The sequence below is a fragment of the Archocentrus centrarchus genome, chromosome 21 (genome assembly GCF_007364275.1).
Source record: "Archocentrus centrarchus isolate MPI-CPG fArcCen1 chromosome 21, fArcCen1, whole genome shotgun sequence".
In the NCBI taxonomy this organism is placed as follows: domain Eukaryota; kingdom Metazoa; phylum Chordata; class Actinopteri; order Cichliformes; family Cichlidae; genus Archocentrus; species Archocentrus centrarchus.
The window spans coordinates 24,701,282-24,722,165 of NC_044366.1; the positions used below are offsets into that span (position 1 = coordinate 24,701,282).

The window sequence follows — 20,884 nt, forward strand, 5'->3', positions numbered from 1 at the left end:
GTTATCTCCGCTGCCTTTACCTATTTGTTCAGCTTTCTGCTCACCCTCCCTAAAGTCCCTGTCTGAGATCATCAAGCCCCCACCTCACTCCACGAGCAAAGCCACTACAATGGGCCAGTGTGTAAGTGTGAGAGACACTGATGTCACATCGAAAGCATCCAGATTCACCCCTCATGAAATAAGAACAATATTTGTTTAGTTAGGGCCATGCAGCACTTTCATGCAACCCTGCTGGGAAGAGAATTTGCAAGATGAGGACACAATTTTTTTTTTACCCGCTTGTTAAGAGAGAAGAGAGGAAAAAAAAAAAAAAAGTGAGTCTGGCGCGAGGTGGGGTGGAAACTTTAGAGAATATGACATTTTAGGAATGAAATGGAACTGCTGTTTTTTCTGCTGGCAGCTATTTTAAAATTTGATGACTGCCATAAGAGGGGGAAATTACTGTTAAAAAAACAAAAAAAACAAAGCATTTTTCAGCTTCAGAAAGGAAACCACTTGTCAAAACCTCTGTTATACAGCACTCGCTTTTCAGAACTGGTCAAAAATCATAATATGCAGCATGAGATATGAATGCTTGGGTTCATTACTAACATCTAATTTTGTATAATAAGCGTCAAGCTGTGTGTGGAACCCCAAATCTCTGTTATTTGTTATGAATCTGAGTTAATCCACTGTAGTAGAAGGTTTTCTTAATTGCTCTGTTGAGTTTCCACTCTACCTGTAGCAACTTTAAGCCTCAAAGGGAAGTTAAAAGAAAGAAACAGGTCTAGACAAGATCTGACAACTGAAGCATCAGCCAGCAACAATTGTGGCTGGGGGTCAGATCATGTACCGGTCCTCTGAAGAGATAAGAGCTAAGCTTGCGGGACGCATCTTTAAAAAAGGAGAAGATTGATGCCCCGGTTACCTGAGACGTGAGGTCAAAAGGCGACGCATGCCTCCATACATCTGTCGGTGAGGGCTATTATTATTTTGAACTTGGGTGCTGGCAGTTAAGGCAGCTGCTCAGTTTACAGACCATAAAATTGTTCTCAACTGTTTCGTAGTGGAAGGTAAACTCAGCCAAAAACATAGCTGTAAAAAAAAAAAAAAGAAATACATATACACCAAAGAGAATCTTTTCCACTGGCCACTGGCTTCTCTTACAGACCACCTTGCCTGTTACTCCTGCTGTGGAAATCCGGACAGAAAAAGAATGTAAACGAATGGTTTGAGATATTTACTCACCTCAATCCATCCTCTGCGCCTCCAAGTAGGCTTTCCTCCTCGCTGCCTGACAGAGGAACCCGCCACGCCACTCCATCACAAAAAACTTATATATCCGAGCTTCACCGGCGGTAAAGTGGGTTCCCTAGTAGCCCGCATATTAATAAAAAAGTCCACATTAAGTGTGAGCCAGGTCAAAAAAAGCAAACTCAACCAACTCACATGCAATCGCACATATGGTGAACTCGCAAGTCGCCACTCCCTCTATTCATCAAATATGCCTCCTATTGTTCTTCCCACCAGCTCATCAGTTAATGAATGCAAGGTTGTAACAGTGTGCATCATCATGCGGCTGCTTATACCTGTTCTTTCATCCGACACACACTGTGTTTTGTTCTTTTTGGCAGCGTGTTCTCACACCCTCCACCTTTTACGCAGCGCTCAAGAGTATTTGGATGCCGACCGGAGCTCACCTCTTAGGGCACCGACAGACAGACACTTTTTCCACCTCAAGTTTTAAAGCTGCACGAGTTAGAGTTTGGCAGCGTGGGTGTCTCCAAAACTGAGGTCCGGGACCACCCACCCGGGTCCTTGAGCGGTTTTCGTTGTTATGTCCCCCTTCCCCTAAGAAAACAAATTTGGACTCCAGAATTTTTTACTGTGTGCAGAACAACGGCCAGATGCGCACTAGTGAAGCAAGCAAACCAAATTCTCCTCGGACTACAGCTGCCCTTACAATATCCTAAAAGAAAACGTGAGGGGTCCGCGACTGCTGGACTCCAACAAAATGTCCAAAAAAAAAAAAAAAAACACTTTGCGCCTCTGTAAACTTCTGATTGCAGGAGTTCGGCTCTACTTCTAAAACAAAGTAGAGCCGAACCACCACCGCCACCAAGCGGTGGTTAAAGGGTGTTGCAAGACCTGAACACAAATTTACTCAAACAGCTCCTTTGTACAGTACTTGGGTGTTTCAACTGTTAGTGCGAAACTACAGTCTACTGGACTCTTGCAACTGGTAAACCCACGTAATTTTACCCTCTACAAAGACCAGATTTAAAATCATCAAAAGAGGATCGCTGCTGCTCTCTCTCTCTCTTTCCCTAAGAGTTATTAAGAATTGAGAAGCCAAAAGTCTCCAGTGTGATGGTTTCTGTACTTTGAGTGTGACATTTTTCACAAATTTTCATAGTATGCCTGAGATACAGTTGCTATTATATGAACAAGACCCAAATCAGACTACCTTCTGACATAGTCTGCTTAATGCTGGACTGACAAAAATTATTTAGAAAGATCCATTAAAATGAGTAGGACAAAGTCCATTCCATGATTCAGTGGCTTTTTAGACCCACCTTTTGCTGGCAATAACTTGAAATAATCATGTTCTATATGACTCAGTCTCTCACATTGTTGTGGATTAATTTCCCCCCCCATTCTTCTTTACAACTTTCTACAGTGCTTGAAGTTTGTGGGCCTTGTTCATACACAGCACTTCAGTCCAGTTGAGGTCATGGACTTTTACAACACTGTTTTTCAGGCATTTCAGTTGTAGATTTCTGATGTGCTTTGCATAATTGATCTGTTGTATGACTGAATTTCAGCAAAGCTTTAGCAGTTTGACAGGTGGCCTCACACTTGACTCTTGAATACTTTGGTATACAGAGGATAAACCCAATAAACTGCAAGGTGTGCTGGTCCCGTGGCTGCAAAACAGTTGGATGAGCAGTTTGTACTCATATGCGGTTTGGTTTCTGCCAAACAGAGCTGTACATTATCGCCAGACATCTGCACTTTGGTCTCATCTGTGCAAGGACATTGTTCCAGAAGTTGTGGCTTGTTCAGATGCAACTTTGCAGCCCAAAGCCATGCTCCCAGGTTCTTTTTAAGGAGAGGCTTTCACCTGGCAACTCTTCCAAACAAGCCACCCTTGTTCAGTCTGTTTTCTAACTGTAACTGTCACACTAACATTCCTTAGTTCGTGACAGGCCTGTAGAGACTGAGATGTAGCACTTGAGTTTTTGGCAGTTACTCCAAGCAATTGGCCGCTCTGAACTTGCAGTGAATTGCTGTGACGTCCACTCCTGGAAGATAATGGCATTGTTAATGCACCTGAATGCCTCCAGAACAGCAAACTGCTTAAATTTCTGCCTTCACAGAGACTCCCTCACTTTCACACTTGATCAGTTAATCAAGTGTATTTGATTAACAGCACCTGGCTGCTACTTAATTCCTTTGGAACAGTAAGGGTGTACTCACATGAATGCATGTATGTTTTTTTCACATGAATGTATGTGTCAAAGTAAAAAGCTAATGGTCTTGTAACAGAAAAAAAAAATCCACAAGAGTGATTAATAAATGTTGCATTTATTTGACATTATTACAAAAATGTAGGCACCTTCCACACAGATGTATAGTCCTGTGTTTAGTGAGCCTCACTTTTAACTCCATTACTTGCATCCAACAGCATTAGGCCTATTATTTTATTTCCTAAAGCTATTAATGAAATAGTCTTGCAAAATGTGTTTCTTATGCTTGTGTTGAGCACGTGATTAGATTATCATTCAAACAAATCAAACAAAAAAAAAACAAAAAAAAATCACTACGTACAGCATGTGTCACTGAAGTCGGAGTTAAAAAAAAAAAAAAAAAAAAAAAAAAAAAAAAAACTTACTGAAACTTTTGATAAATTTCCTTCTTCACTAAAATGCCAAACGCAAAGTAAAACAAACCGTAGTGCAGTGTTGAGATAGTACAGCCAATATCTGTATGACATTTAGAGATGTCAGCAGAAGATTCTGATCTTAATGAGAAATACTTTAGTGGCAAGCAGCACTCAGTTTGCTTTAGAATTAATTTAACTGTGTAACAACTATGGACAACACAAGTGAAAATTACTTTACAAGGTTATCCCTGACATTTTTTCCCCCCACACTTCAACTTGCTATAGCATTTGAAACAAACAAAATTCAATAAAGTCAGCACTTAAGAATGTTTGGCAGTAATGTTGTCTTTGTTTCTAGGGTCAAAAAGAGTTGTTTCCTCAGGTATGAATCTTTAGAGAGGGCAATGATGGTGAAACGGACTCCTGAGGGTCACGAGCCATGAAGACTTTGCAAACCTCTACAGCATCCTAGAAGAGGAGGACAATGATGAAAGGCAGCTAAGCTTACAGTTATTTTTATCAGTCTCTCAGTTTTATCTGCATGTCCACCTCAAGGAAAGTATCTTCTGAGGTTGTTCCATGGACAATTATGGAAAGACTTGCTGCCATCTAGATATTTATAAAAAAAATAAAAACAAAAGGCTTAAAATCTTCTAGTACTAAAGGTTGAAATGAAGCGACAGCTATGAACAATGTAACAGATTCTACTAAATATAACACTTCCATTTTGTGGATAACTTACCCGTTTCATATAAGTGCCCACCAACATTCACAAAAGCTATAAAATGCAGATTCACTTTCTCATCTAAACTTGGGGCCTATGACAGACAAGAAGCAAACAGTTCAGCACACAGCATGCCAAAAAACCCTGACACAACACACACAACACTGACAGTCCAATACAAACCTCAGTCTGCCCTTCCTGTGCACTGGATTCATGTGTAACACGTATACTCTGAAAGAAAAAGCAGGAAGAGAGGCTGAATGTTTCTCCTGCAGATTTTTGCATGTTACATTTTCTTTTTTCTGGTTTGTGACACAATATTCACGACTTTATTATATAAGAGGTAACAAGTACGACAATCCCCTCTTGTGACAAGTTTGTTACACAATTCTTAGTACTGTCCTTCACATGCAACAATGTGTGTTGAAAACTTTGTCACCCTGTTCTCAAACAAGGACATGTTTCCTACCTCATCTTTTTCCAGGAAGGCAGCCCTCTCCTCAGGGGTCATTTTAGAGGTTTGTTCAAGAAATTTCTTAATAGGAGAATCAGGTTCTGTAAAGAAAGAAAGAAAGAAAAAAAAAAAACAAAAAAAAAAAAAAACTTATTAAATCTATAGAAAAGCAAAAAGCATAAATAAAATTAGATTTACACCTGGGAATCTTTTTATTAGGTAACTGCTTATTACCACAAATATCTAATCAGCCAATCATGGCAGAAGCTCAATGCATTTAGGCATGTAGACATGGTCAAGATGTGCTGAAGTTCAAACAAAGCATCAGTAAGAGTGCAGCATGGTTGCTGGTGTCAGATGGGCTGGTCTGAATATTTCAAAAATCAAGCTTGTTTTAATAGTTTCTTACCCCGTCTAACATAGTAACTGACGTAAACAAAGTACCAAGTCTACCTTTCTTGAGATTTTGCACATACACTCACCAGCCACTTTGTTTGGTACATCTGTTCAACTGCATGTTGAATATCAATTTCTAATTTTTTGGGGAACGTTTCCAGAACCTTGTTGAATTTGTGCCACAAAGAATAAAGGCAGTACTCATGGCGAAAGAGGTGTAGAGTGCTAGAAAGGTGTATTAAGAGACTTTCTGACACAGCCGCCCCCAAATTTCAGTAGCAAATTTGCACTTCCAAACAGAAAGTCTACAGTCTATCAAGTTTGCTGTCTCCATCATCTTCCCATGCCGACAGCCTCACTAGTCGGGCAACAGGCCAAAGATATGTCTGTCCTTTAATGTCCACCTTGACAGTCCTCACACGACCATCTGCTCTGGGGCAGACCTCAACCACTTTGCCTATAGGCCATTGTGCTCGAGGTAGTTGAGAGTCGACCACCATCACCACTTGATCAGTGGTTACTCCATGACTGTCCCTCTGCCACCTCTGCCGCATTTGTAGGTCAGGCAGGTGGTGCCGGATAAAGTTGGCCCAGAAATGATCTGCCAGAACTTGGCTATGACGCCATCTCCGTCTGCCCAACAGTTCACTGGAGGCTAAATTGCTTGGGGAAGAGAAGCATCCCGGCGGCCCATGAGTAGTAGGTTCGGGGTGACTGGGTCCGGATCAGCGATATCCGAAGAGACATATCCAAGAGGCTTTGCATTGATGATTCCTTCCACTTCCACTAGCACAGTACGCAAGACTGCCTCTGTGACAGTTTGACCCCCAAGCACCACTCGAAGAGCGATCTTCACAGACTTTATCTCTCGTTCCCAAGTACCACCAAAATGTGGGGAGCCCGGTGTATTAAACCGAAATTCAATCTTCTGCCCAGCCAGCTGCTCTCTGATGGGGGCTTCGAGAGCTGCCAAACTAGACTGAAGTTCGGCCTCTCCCCCCCTGAAGTTGGTGCCTCTATCAGACAGAATTTCAAAGGGCTTGCCTCTACGGGCGATAAAGAAGAAGAAGAAACATCCTTTATTGTCCCACAGAGGGGAAATTTGGGTGTAACAGCAGCCGCAGTTATTATAAATATAATAATTTACACTAATAATATATATCCTTATCTCTCCCTCTCTATCCTACTCTCTTATACGCTAATCTCCTCTCTCTCTCTCTCTCTCTCTCTATCTATCTCTTCTCTATCTCTCTATCCCTCCCCTCCCCCCCCGCTCCCCTTCCTCCTCCTCCTCTCACCCTCTCTCCCCTGTCCCTGCTGTGCCTGTGTGTTGACCCCTTCAGCCGGACTATTTCAGTATTATATTATCTTTATATTATCCTACATTGTGTAGGCTATTGTGGTTTTTGTTGGGAGCAGTGATGGTTATAAAGTCTTACAGCTGCTGGGAGGTAGGATCTGCGGTAACGCTCCTTTATGCATTTAGGATGCAGCAGTCTGTCACTGAAGGAGCTCTCCAGCTCGGCAACAGCTTCATGCATGGGGTGGGAGACTTTGTCCATCAGTGATGTTATTTTGGTTAGAGTCCTTCTGTCTCCCACCACCTGCACTGAGTCGAGAGGACATCCTAGGACAGAGCTGGCTTTCCTGATGAGCTTGTCTATCCTCTTCCTCTCAGCTGTAGGCAAGCTGCTGCTCCAACATACTGTTGCATATAAGATGGCTGATGCCACTACAGAGTCATAGAAGGTCTTCAGGAGTGCCCCCTGCACTCCAAAAGACCTCAGCCTTCTCAGCAGGTAGAGTCTGCTCTGACCCTTCCTGTAGAGCGCATCAGTGTTGGGAGTCCAGTCCAGTTTATTGTTCAGGTGAACACCCAGGTACTTATAAGAGTCCACTATCTCAATGTCCACTCCCTGGATGTTCACCGGTGTCCGTGTGGTGGGTCTGCACCTGCGGAAATCCACCACCAGCTCCTTGGTTTTAGCGGCGTTGATCAGGAGGTGGTTCCGACGGCACCAGCCCACAAAGTCCTGAGTCCACTGTCTGTACTCTGAGTCATCCTCACCTGTGATGAGGCCAACTATGGCAGAGTCGTCAGAGAACTTCTGCAGATGGCAGCATGGGGAGTTGATGGAGAAGTCTGCAGTGTAGAGGGTGAAGAGGAACGGTGCCAGCACAGTTCCCTGTGGAGCCCCCGTACTGCAGACCAGCCTGTCAGAGACACAGCCCTGTGTCCTCACGTACTGTGGGCGGTCAGTGAGGTAGTCCAGTATCCACTCGGAGATGTGGTGGTCCACTCCTGACAGTTCCAGCTTGTCTCTCAGAAGTCCTGGCTGGATGGTGTTAAAAGCACTGGAAATCAAAGAACATGATCCTCACAGTGCTTCCAGGCTTCTCCAGGTGGGTCAGAGCTCGGTGCAGGAGGTAGATGATGGCGTCATCCACCCCGATGCCAGGCCGGTAGGCGAACTGCAGCGGGTCCAACGAAGACGACACCATGAGGCGTAGATGGTTGAGGACCAGCCTCTCGAGGGTCTTCATTAGATGCGATGTCAGGGCTACCGGCCTGTAGCTGCTAAGATCCTTTGGATGTTTGGTCTTTGGTACCGGTACCACACAGGAGGTCTTCCACAGTTGTGGTACTTTCCCCAGCTTCAGGCTCAGGTTGAACATGTATCCCATGATGCCACACAGTTGATCTGCGCAGCACCTCAGGAGCCTGGAGCTGATGCCGTCTGGACCAGCAGCCTTTCGCACCTTGATTTTACGTAGCTCCTTCCTCACATGATGAGTTGAAAGGGACAAGAGGGAGGTGGGGGACAGGGGTTGTGAGATGGAGTCCTCAGAAGTGAAGGAGGTGGGTGATGGCTGAGAGCTGAGAGGTGTGAGGTCCCAAGAAGAAGAAAGGTCATTAAAGATGGTGGGGCTGACAGCAGGGGGGGACTGGGCGGGGGAGGGGTGGGTGGCTGGTCAAAACTTAAAGAACTGGTTCAGTTGTTCACCCACTCTAAGTCCCCACAAACCCTAGGGCTGGTTGTGGCCTAAATTGAGTTCAACTCCTCCAAACCCCACTGATGTTGCTCTGCTGTAGCTGGTCCTCCATCTTCTTCCTGTAGATGTTTTTTCCTCCTGATTTTCTTTCTCAGATCCTTCTGCACACTCTCACTCCTCCTTATTTCCTGATCTAAAGGCTCTCTCTTTCCTTCAGGAGAGCCTTTATTTCAGATGATCCAGGGTTTGTTGTTTTGAAAAACACCGTACCCTCCTGGGGGCACAGTGTTTTCCACGCAGAAATTGATGTATCTGTGATGCAGTCCGTGATGCTGTCAATTCCTCCCCATGAGGGGCACAAAGCTCTTCCCACACAGTGCGCTAAATCAGTCTCTCAGCTTCTTCAGTCTCCTCAGACCATTTCTTCACTGTGTGTGTCTGGTTCTCTGTTACCAAGGGTTTGTACACAGCTGGAGATGAACCAGGTTGTGATCTGAGCCCCAGGGGAGGCAGAGGTGATGATCTTTATGCCTCCTTGATGTTGGCATACAGTAGATCAGTGTGTTGGTATTTCTGTGTGGGCAGGTGACATACTGGGTGAAGGTGGGGAGAGTGGACAGGGAGACGTGGTTAAAGTCCCCTGAGATGAGAAAGAGGGCCTGTGGGTGTTGTGTGTGGAGTCTGCTGTGGTAGCATGGAGGACATCGCAGGCTGCAGCAGCGTTAGCAGAGGGCGGCACATACACAGTATCACAAAAACACAAAAACACATCTAATAAATACTAATCAAATGTGAGAAAGCACGGAATTAGCGCGGAGGAGCTGCTGAAACGGCTGCCGCCTGCCCGCGCGCGCCGGAAGCGGACAGTAGGCCATGAGGAAGGCGTTGTATCTATGCTGCCAACAATTCAAGATGTCACAGCTCATCGTCATGCATTTAAAGATTATACCCCAGCGCTTCTCAGTGTGCCGACCTATTTTGATGTTATATGGGCCAAAGCAATCTACTCCTGTAGACCAAAAGGGTGGTTTGTACAGAAGGAGCCTTTAAGTGGGCAAATCTGCCATTTGAGGAATTTCCGGATTGGCCCGCCATCTTCGGCACTCTTCACAGCGGTGCTGGTGCCGCTTGATTGACTCCCTTCCTCGCAAAATCCAATACTTCCTCCTTATCTCACCAAACACTCGCTCGGGCCCGGGGTGTAGGAGCTGTTCATCGTATTCCTTGATCATCAGTTTTGTCACAGGGTGACTTGGATCGAAGATTATGGGGTGCATAGCATCGAGATCCAGATCCTCTGCTCTCCGAAGTCTTCCTCCCACTCTAATCAGCCCAGCAGCTGCATCATATTCAGGAGCAAGTGTCAACAGGCGGCTCTGCCTGGGGATTGGCTTACCAGCTATTAGAGCCTGTGCTTCCTCAGGGAAGCTATCAGCTTGAGCCTGTTTCAGAAGTTTCAGTTCAGCAGCTAATACATCTGCAGCCGTCATAGTATTACTATGGTGATCAGGGGCCGCCCCGTGCAGAAACTGATGAGTAGCCTTAAAAATTTCAGCCCAGCTGCCACACTCCGTGAGAGGAATCGTTGTCTGCGGGGTGCTTATAGTGATAGTTCCACAGAATGCAGCCCCCTTAAGCTCGTCCTCGTCTCCCTCCGGAGCTGTGCCTACCTGTAATGTTGGCCAGGTAGAAGGGTTCATGAGCAAGAACGGTGGGCCCTGGTTCCATTGGTTTGGTTGACTCAGTTCAAGGAGGGTCTTACCACGGGTAAGGTCATCAGCCGGATTGTCTGCGGTGTTTATGTATCTCCAGTTCGACCCCTCAGTAAGATCTTGTATTTCGGCAACCCTCGTACCAACGAAGACTTTATACCGACACGAGTCAGATTTGATCCAGGTCAGAACTGTGGTAGAGTCACTCCATAGGGTAATATCACTGGGCCCAAGCAATAGCTCAGTACTTTAGCTAGTTGTGCTCCTGCAAGGGCCGCACACAGCTCTAAATGTGGCATGGAGATTTGCTTACGTGGGCTTACCCTTGACCTCGCGATTCCAAATGCCACATGAACTCTGCCCTGAGAATCCTGTGTACGCAGATAGGCCACTGCTCCATAAGCTCTTTCAGAGGCATCACAAAATGTGGGCTTCTCTTTCCAGTCTGCCAGTGTCTGTATTTGGTGGGACGTAGCATCTCGGCATCCCCACCTGTGGCAAGCACTTTAATTCATCCTCCCACTGTGTCCACCGGTCCAATAGAGCCTTAGGGTGGATCTGCTCATCCCATCCAACTCCAACTTTCCAAAGATCTTGAACAAGAACTTTAGCCCGGGTGGTGTATGGTATGAGATATCCCAAGGGGTCATACTGTGATGCCAGTACCTTGTAGACATTTCTAAGTGTTGGTAGGGAATACTGCATGGGCCGATGTCTGTATCCAAGGCAGTCTGTGAGGCAGTTCCAACGGAGGCCTAGAGCTGGTTCTTCCGGATCTTGACTGTGCTGGGAAAGCCATAGCTCTACGGTGGCTGCTTTGGCTTCTGCAGGGAGATGTTCCACCACTGATGGAACATTACTAGCCCACTGCCGAATCTCAAACCCTCCTGTCGCGAGCAACTCTCGCATCCGATCAATAAGGGCCTTTGCTTCTGCTGTGGATGTGAGACTGTGCAAACAGTTATCAACATAGAAGGCTCTCTTTATCACATCCAAGATGTCTTCGTTGCCTTGACTGTTGTCCCTGACATGTCTTTGGAGGGCGTAAGTAGCACAGCAGGGACTGCATGTCGTACCAAAAGGGAGGACCTGCCACTCGTACACATTCGGTTCCATGTCCCTTTTGGCGGCTCTCCACAGGAAGCAAAGTAGAGGTTTGTCCTGTGGCAGCAGACGGATTTGGTGGAACATAGCTTTGATGTCGCCACTTATGGCCACTGTATGTTCCCTGAATCGGAGGAGGACCCCAAGAAGTGATGGGCCCAGGATTGGGCCTGGCAGTAACTGGCTATTGAGACTCTGGCCTTGGTATCGGTATGAACAGTTAAATACAAGTCTAGCCTTGCCATTGTGATGCACTACATGATGAGGTAGATACCATGACTCATGGGAGGAATCCACACTCTCAGGGGATAGCTGTTTAACATAGCCAGCTGTCTCCAGCTTCTGCACTTCCTGACAGTAGGTCTCCGCCTGCTCCTTATCTTTGGCGATCTGCCGTTCAATGCTACGGAGTTGAGGCAATAGTGCCATCTTGGGTGCACAGAGAATAGGACTGTCCTTGCGACAGAGGAGGGGCGTCGCATACCTTCTTACTCCCTCCACCTCCACTATCGTAGTACCCTGCTCAAGCAATTCGAGAGCTTTTTGGTCCTCCTTTGAACGGGTAGCAGTTTTCACATTTGCATATGGCAGTACATCTACCTTCCACAACCGTTCCACATGCTGGAGAAGATCAGAGGTGGGGGATGAGGTAAGGAGACACTGTTGTTCACCCACAGGAAGCTGAGCTAGGGTGGTTGGACCCTGCAGTGCCCACCCTAGACGTGTACAGACCGCCAACGGACCTCCAGTAGGACCAGATACTACTGGTTGTGTTGGAATCAGTAGGTGGGGAAAGTCTGAACCAATGAGAACCAGAGGTTGTACCTTGTCAATTGGCGAGAGTGGGAGCCCTTGCAAGTGTGAATATTTACGCATGAGTGCCTCGACTGGATAACTGTGTTCGGAGAGGGCCAATTTCTCTGCTGTAAAGGCGTGATGGATCTGATAACTTGCTCCCTGGTCATGGGCTGGTGCGATTTCGAATGACACTGATGCCCCCTGTAGGTGGATCACATCCTGGCGGACAGTCAGTGGAAGTGTCTCTGCCTCCTCTGTTAGATTGAGATGTTGTACAGCAGGTGGCAGGATGATGGTTCGCTCAGACCCATCATCTAGTACAGCAAGGTTTCCATTGAGTGTTCAGCGTTATAAAGATGCACCTTTACTACCTTTAGCAGGACTTTCTGCCGTCGATCTGGACGATTAATATAGAGGGTAGAAGTGTCTGGAGTGGTTCCAACCATCAAGACTTTCTGGGCTCTTGCTGATGGACGTCATGTAGTACTGTAAGGTGCTGCTGCTTGCAAACTTTGCAGGGAGTCTTGAGTGTACACGCATCAGGTGTGTGGTTCCGGCCGCAGCGCCAGCAGCCTTTATCCTTAATCCACTCTGCGATCTGAGCTGCAGATAATGTCTTAAATCTGGAGCACAGACTTAGATTGTGCTCCCGATTGTCGCAATATGGGCAGTAGGTTTTGAATTTCACCTTCCCCTTGGTGGGAGTGATCTTGTGACTGGCCTCCAGTGGCGGTGCGGCCCCAGTCCGAACGTTGGTGTTGTAATACACCGTGGAGGGGTGTCCTTGCAGTTTCCTGCCTTTATTCACTTGCTTGGTCTGATCCTGAAACATATCAGCTGCCCTGCTGGAGATGCGCTTTGCCTGTGATTTCACCTGCAGCCAGGCAGAGAAATCTGGCAGTGTGTAGGTTTGTCAGTCCCCGTTCTCAGGATCCCATGGCTGAGGCTGTACTCAACAAACCCATCTCTATAGCTGGCTGGTAGCTTGCTCATCAACTTATCGACATGAGAGCCACAACGCAGCTCATAGCCATTCTCCCCTTCTAGAGACCGAAGCATGCCCACTAAAGCCTGCACTGCAAGAGCAAAATTTTCAAAGCTTCAGGGTCCCCGAATCTTATTGGTGGAGAGTTCAGGATAGCACCCAACTCGCTCTGGACAAGCTGCCGAGGTTGGCCATATTTGTCCTGGAGAGCCTGAAGTGCTGCAGTATATGGCAGGGGGTCATGCATATAAGCTTGTGCCAGTTTGTGAGCACTAGGTAGTCTTAATGCTCAAGGAGAATCTGATATTTAAACGGTTCTGTGAGATGGGCATGGCTATCAAGCAGGCTGTCCAAAGCCATCTTAAGCAGGGCAAAATCAGATTTTCTTACCGCTGGTGAAGTAGGGTAGGGTTGGCTTAGGGATCCCGTATGAGCTTGCAATTAGCAGTTCTATCAGGTTGGTCCCTGGCAAAGATCTGGTGTCAAAGGGGGGCCAAGGCATCCCTGGCCTGACAGGTGGCACAACAGGATTACAGCTCACCTGCCCGACTCCTTCCTGCAGGGTGGGCTCCCGGATCGGGGTGCACCAAAGTTTGACAGGCCGTGAGGTATGGCCCTGACTGAGATGCTCTCGGGGGCACAGGCCGGGCAGGACCTTCCTGCTGTCTATAGGGCTGATTGGGGCCATGCTCTGATACAGGCGGTGGAGCAGGAATGAGGCAGGTAGCAGGAGGGTTGGTTACACTTAGTCGAGGACTGCGCTGAGGTTCGTCCCGCTTCGCCAAGGGCACAGAGGTAGGGAAGGGCAGAACATTCGAGGTTGAGATGTCAGCTGGCACAATTGCAGGAGGTGGGAAAGCATCCCCAGAGCCTGCGTTTAATATACTGCTGTGTTTGAGGTGCGGACTGCTGTGCTGATCCTTCTGGTTTCCTGGGGCTGTGCGGCTCCAACAGGTGATTCTCACCTACACCAGAAGATCCAGTTGAGATGCAGCTGGCCTCCTCATCCCTAAGGAAGGCTGCAATGAGGGAAGCTTTCTCCAGCTCCATCTCCTTCTCCTTTAGACGCTGCTGCATCAATAGTCGTTTAGTAATAGATTCTCTAGTGTGGTGGGCCGCACAAGCTTCATCGTCTAATTGACGTCTCTGTCTCTCCTGTTCCATGAGGAGTTCCTCCCTTTTACAGAGGGCTTCCCGTGCCCAGGCATCTAACAGTTGACACTGGTTTTCAGCAGACTTTCCTCCACCATTTGTCGCTGTAGCTCTGCCAGCTCCAGACATTTCATTCTCTCCTCTAGCATTGCTGTTTGCAGATCAGTCCAGCCCTGTAATGAGAGAGCGTCCTGAAGTGGAATGTCCACTAACCTGGGTTCTAGGTTTACTACGATGGGACCCGGAAGCATATGATCGCCGGGAAGGTGAGCGCTGCTCTGATGAAGCATCGCGGGTCACTCCAGTCTCTGTGCCTGCTATAGGTTTATCAATCTGAGTGACTGATTTTGGCTGATATCCAACCTCATATTCATCAAAGTATGCTGGAGGATGTCTCTCCTCGCTGAGTTTTAGGTCGTGCTGATGTGTCGGTGACATCGTGGTCCTTAACTCCATGTTGTCCTCAAGGCAGCTATCCCATCCGGGCTCGAAGGACCATTTGTTGGAGAGGTTTCTCTGGGAGGCTGTTTGATAGCTCCTCTCAGCACAGGGACTCCGATCAGAGAGTAGGGCACAGAGAGTTTCTTCCACATATACTTTAATGTTTGTCAAAGGGATGGATCACATACAGGTTGCATGGCACTTGGCATACAGGAGTGAGTCCAAAGAGTATATGGACATGGTGATGTAAGCGTAGGCACATGCGTGTGTGGGTGTGTGTGGTTCTAAATGGAATAGTAAAAGAAAAATACACATATAAATTTCTACTATGGGAAAAGCAATCATCCTAACAACACTCTAATAATTAACTAAATAATCTGGTTGCATTAAATCTAACAGTGATAGTTTGAACAGGGCAAAATAAGGACATCTGTATGACTCAGGCAATGATAATACACATCAACTTCATTTTAGCCAGACTAAATGAATTGGTGGACATCAGAGCCCCCTTGTGCCAAATAACGTACTGGCAGCAATAAGACTTTCCCTTGCGACCGCTACGAGGGAAGCTCGCATGCCTTTACACGTAGTTACAGGTAAATACACGCAACTTTCATAACATGCTCAATCTTTGGTACAGAGTCTGATAATGTGATGACCTTAATAAAAGTACAAACAAGAAATGTAAACAATAACCGATATATAGCCGATCTTAACATAACCTCGTTACTGATAGACGCTAAGCACGGCTAATCCCACAGCTGCTCTACTCCCAGACTTAACAATAACCATTATTCCACCAATCTACTTAGTCGTAGATTCACCAATATAGTTAAAGAGGTTATGACTCACGTTTGTGCATGAACGCACACGGCTAGCATGCGCTACTTCCTTATCACCCATGGAGAAAATGTCTAATGGCAGCAACATTCGTCATGTGGGGGACTGTCGTAAAGCCGTGCGACCCCCTCACTTACGGCCAAAGCATAAAGCACAACTTGGAACTTAATAAACAATGCGGGCATCACAGCCACAACCTTAAAGTAGAACAGAAATATTAAGAGACTTTCTGACAAAGGTGTACCTAATATAGTGGCTGATGAGTCTATGTTCTTGACAGATATATTTGAACATCTTACTGTGTTGCATTTAAATCAGTTTCTAATATTTAGCCACTCTAATGTAAGCAAACAGGGCCTTGCAATACCACCTTTAACCAATACCTCATTAATACACATGCAATAGATCTTGCACAAGTCGTTCATCAAAACCAAACAAAATACATGAGTATAGAAATAAGTGGATACATAAGTCTTAAATGATCACATTAAGCAACCTCATTACAAAATAGTGAAAACTCACCAAATTCCAGGAGTGCCTGGTTGTTTGCCACAGCGTGAATTAATCCTATCGTTCCACAAGCATTTCCAATAGTTTGCTTGATGAAGTAGACGCCTGGAGATACCTCCTGAGGCTGATCTTTGAGCTTCTCCTCCTGTTCTTGCTTAAATGCCTCATACTGGACAGAAACAGCAGACAGGAGAAACATCGGTCCAACAATGTTCCTAAGTAGGTGCAAATATCTTAAGATGAAATATGCATAACTAAAAGACATTAATTATGATTAACAGAAATGCTACTGGATAATAGGTACCTTCTCTGTCACTGGGAAGAGGAGTAGCACTGCGCACACTGGTCTTGGTACCATGCTGAGAAGCTCTGGATCCAATCCATACACATCCCCAAACTGCCAGCTTGACTTCATACCCAAACAACTGACAAACTACACACAAGAAATTAGGAATTTTTAATCTAAAATAAAAGTAATTGCTGGCTTCTTATTACCATCTGAAAATATGACTGCAACCTAAAAACCTACCTAAAACATGTCTGAGACATTTAACTTTTGACAATTAAAGCATACATTTTATTTAGCTGTCACTGAATTAAAGGTTATGCCACTGCAGCTACTTTTGGCTGCTCCCTTGTCATGACGAATCGCCACAGTGGGAAGCTCCGCATGTTTGCCAGATCAGGTTTTACACCGGATACCCTTCCTGATGCAACCCCAAAGGGGATTTGTCTCTCCAGCTGGAACTGAACTAGTGACCGTTTATTTGCAGAGCAAATGTGTAAACCACTATCCTTATGGAGCCACAGCAAACTTGATCTAATCTTTAAATTATTTTAAAAAAGTGTATTAATAACAGAGCAAAATAAAAACTTTAAAACAGGTCCATGATTTCTTGTTTAAGAAAATCAGACTATGTATTTTAATACTTTTTGGAGAAATTAGAAATTTCCTTCTTTATTTGAACTAAACACTCAGTTGACAATTTCTTCTAGTATCATTTCCTAAATGTTGCCAATACAAACAATGGCAGGAAGAAACAGCATTATTCTCACTTTGACCTTCAGATTAATCTATTAATCTTGAAGAGGTCAGAGGTCAACTGACATATTTTAAAATCTTTATACATTGTTTCTATATGTTGTCAATAAAATCACACTTGTAAGTTGTAAGGGTTTTTGTCAATTTTCAACCAATAAATCATTAAGTTGACCTTGAAGACCTTGGTGGATGTGAGCCAAATTTTAATGGATTGTTAACATGACCCCACTCTACACCCCTACAAAGTGTTATCAGAATTCAGTCAAAACTTAATCTCCATAATTAATAATAATCTCCTTGGCAGAGGTTACAATAATATAATAATAATAATAGTAACAACAACATTAAATTGTCTTTCCCCCAAAAATAGACTTAAAAAAAGATTTCCTCAAAATCTACCATATACTGGTAATTCAGTATTGTACCACCTGCTTTTATATAGACTATGGCTTCATAGTGACGGCTCCTTTTGAGAATTTATACACATCAATAAAACACTCTTTCATTCATGTTATATAAACACTCACAGCTCTAGGAACCTGTGCAATGAAGTGTAACATACTCCTCTAATGTGTGTCCTCAACACACTTCTCTTGTATTTGCAGAGTGAAGCAGCTGGTAAGCAAAAGCCGGGTGAAAACTTGGTGTGAATGTCTTGAATTTACAAGCAGGACAAATTACAAAACTTTGGGCTTCTCAAATGTCTTCGCTCCTGTTTGTACGACATTATGTTGTGCTTTGTACCCTCTTAACAACAACATCAGGTGTAACACCGCCTCTGAGAAGGCCTTGCATCGCTTCCCACCGGTTTGCTTATTTGCTTTGACTACTCTGGCAATCTAACGGCAAATACAAAGAGAAAACACTTACTTTAGTCATGACCTGAAACGAGAAGACACAAATGGAAACGTTAATGATACTGTTCTTGTGTTAGCAAAGCAGCAACAACGGCTTTAGCTTTTGTTCTCTGTGATAGCTTCGAGTTAGCTACCTCTCACATGCTTGCGAATGAATGGCTTCGATAAAGGAATAAGTTTTGAAGAAAACCAGGAAAACATACTTCTGGGTTCGACTCCAGAGGCAGCCAACGTGGGGAATCCATTTTAAAGCAGTGATAAGTGATATTTTCCCGCTAATGGAGAGATGAGTCCGATTTATAATCAAATCTGTTTGACAGCTGTGATTCGCTTCCGCGTCTGGAAGGCGCACTTTGACATCTACGTGATCCGTGGGGGTGGCTTACCTTTATTAATAACCATAACTGCACAAAGCCCAGATCCGTGAACTTGATTGGACATGTTACATATATGTCTGCATTAATAGGTTTACTCTATATAGTTTTAATATGGTTCTTTGTCCATAAAATGATCGTTTTGTTATTGTAATATCCCCATCTTCAGCCTCGGTGGACTATTCCAGAATTATGGGCGGGGTTCAGATAAATACCCTCTTGCCATAGACTGTTCATGTTTGTACGCTATACTGCCTTCATTTGAATTTGAGTGATGTTCCTTCTTAATCCATAAGGTTTAATATGATTTTGCAGATATAACAGTTTCAACTCTACTGTGAAGGATTTCCACAAGGTTTAGGAGTGTTTATGGGAATTTTTTTAACATTCTTCCACATGCACATTTGTGAGCTCAAACACTGATGTTGGACAAGAAAGTCTGGCTCAGAGTCTCTGCTCTAATTCATCCCAAAGGTGTTCTGTCGGGGTGGTAGTGGCATAGCACTTAGGTCAAAGGACTACAGACTCACCAGAGGTGTTCTGTCAGGTTGAGGTCAGGACTCTGTGCAGGCCCGTCAAGTTCTTCCACACCAAATTCACTCATCCATGTCTTCATGGACCTGCTTTTCCCACTGTTGCGCAGTCATGTTGGAACAAACCACAACCTCCCACAAAGTGGAAATTGTCCAAAATGTCTTGGTATGCTGAAGCATTAAGAGTTCCTTTCATTGGAACTAAGGGGCTGAGCCCAACTCCTGAAAAACAACCCCACACCATAATCCCCCCTCCACCAAACGTTACATTTGGCACAATGCTGTCAGACAAGTACTGTTCTCCTGGCAACCGCCAAACCCAGACTCGTCCATCAGATTGCCAAATCAAGAAGTGTGATTCTTCACTCCAGAGAACACGTCTCCACTGCCCTAAAATCCAGTGGTGGTGTGTTTTACACCACTGCATCAACTGCATTGTGTTTGGTAATGCAAGGCTTGGATGCAGCTGCTCGGCTATGGAAACCCATTCCATGAAGCTCTATACACACTGTTCTTGAGCCAATCTGAAGGCCACATGAAGTTTGGAGGTCTGTAGTGATTGACCACTGGTGACCTCTGTTTACTATACGCCTCATCATCTGCTGACCCCGCTCTGATTTTACGTGGCCTACCCCTTTGTGGCTGAGTTTCTGTCATTGTCATTCTGTCATCCAATTGCTTCCACTTTGTTAAAATACCACTAACAGTTGACTGTGGAATATTTAGTAGTGAGGAATTTTCATGACTGAACTGCACAGGTGGCATCCTATCACAGTAACACACTGGAATTCACTGAGCTCTTGAGAGCAGCCTTTTCTTTCACAAATGTTTGTAGAAGCAGTCTGCATGCCTAGGTGCTTGGTTTAATATACCTTGGTTTTTCTAACCATTAAAAAAATTATTTTGCGTAAATAATAACAATAAAACACTCAATCAAATCAATGAAAAAGTTCACAGAAATTTTAACCAGTAGGTGGCGATGTTGTCCATGATTTCAAGCACTAAATTAAACAACAGTGAATGTAACAAAAATAAATACTGAGCTTAAGTTTTATAAGTGTAGTTATAATTGGGATGAGATATAATGTTCATACCTTATTTTTGAGACTTTTTGACGAGACTTTATTCAGTAATCATAGAATTTATATATATGTGTGTGTGTGTGTGTGTGTGTGTGTGTGTGTGTGTGTGTGTGTGTGTGTGTGTGTGTGTGTGTGTGTAAAGTTATTAGCCAATAACAAATACTAGGCAATAACATCAAACATTGTTAAGCTCAGCCGGCTTGGATTTTGTCTGATATTTTTTGTTTCTCTCAACCTTTATATGGTCTTCATATATCTGAACAGGGATTAAAAAACAGCTGTCTACAGGCCTCACGACTGCAGATGAGACTTTCTGAACTGAAGGGGATCAATAAATCAGAGACTGTAGCAGCAAATCATCAAGACAACATGATTAGACTAGTGAGTGTGTGAGACTTTGGCCTGTTGTAGCTTTGATCTTCTCTCCTTGATTTATTGATATTGTAACTAAGAAATACAGTACTCTGCAAAAGTCTTGAGCCACCACTTATTTCTTAATATTTTGCTTCCAAGAAGCTAAACTTCCCTGTAATTTTAAAAAGTGCTCTTAAACAATAGTTCTCCAGGCTTTCTGAAGGTCTTTCAAAGTTTGTCTTTGGACATTGGCTGCTTTTCACTAACATTCAGTCCAGTCCTTTTGTCTCACCATTTTCAGAGTTATGTTTCTGTTAAGTCACTTAAGTAGATTTGTCTACAGCAGATGGATAGTATCTGCAAATCATGTTAAGAAAAAAAAAAAGCAAGACCTGAAACAGGACCTGAGAGATGCACCTGGCTCTTCAGTTGAGCCATCTACTGTTCACTGGAGGCTCATCAGTAATGGTGTCAGTGGAAGGGTGGCTGTCAAGAAACTGGGAGAAAGAGTTGAGAGAAAAGACTGAGGTGTATGAAATTATATCAGAACTGGACTGAAAATCCGTGGCAACAGGTCTGATGAGTAATAAATCCAAATTTGAAATTTTAGCAGTTTTGCCATCAATATGTACAGAGGAGGTCAGGAGGGACGTACAACAGTAAGTGT

The 20,884-nt window shown here is 44.7% G+C and overlaps 1 protein-coding gene across 1 annotated transcript; it reads right to left on the reverse strand.

The window, feature by feature from the left end:
* Window positions 1–3,874: 3,874 nt before the first annotated feature.
* Window positions 3,875–18,214, reverse strand: uchl3 (ubiquitin carboxyl-terminal esterase L3 (ubiquitin thiolesterase)). Its single transcript, XM_030758532.1, is given in 11 exon segments — window positions 3,875–4,285; window positions 4,288–4,333; window positions 4,415–4,453; window positions 4,455–4,474; window positions 4,608–4,683; window positions 4,773–4,820; window positions 5,059–5,144; window positions 15,988–16,144; window positions 16,280–16,408; window positions 17,888–17,899; window positions 18,078–18,214. Coding segments are annotated over 11 exon segments (762 nt in total). The 5' UTR covers window positions 18,120–18,214; the 3' UTR covers window positions 3,875–4,178.
* Window positions 18,215–20,884: the final 2,670 nt, after the last annotated feature.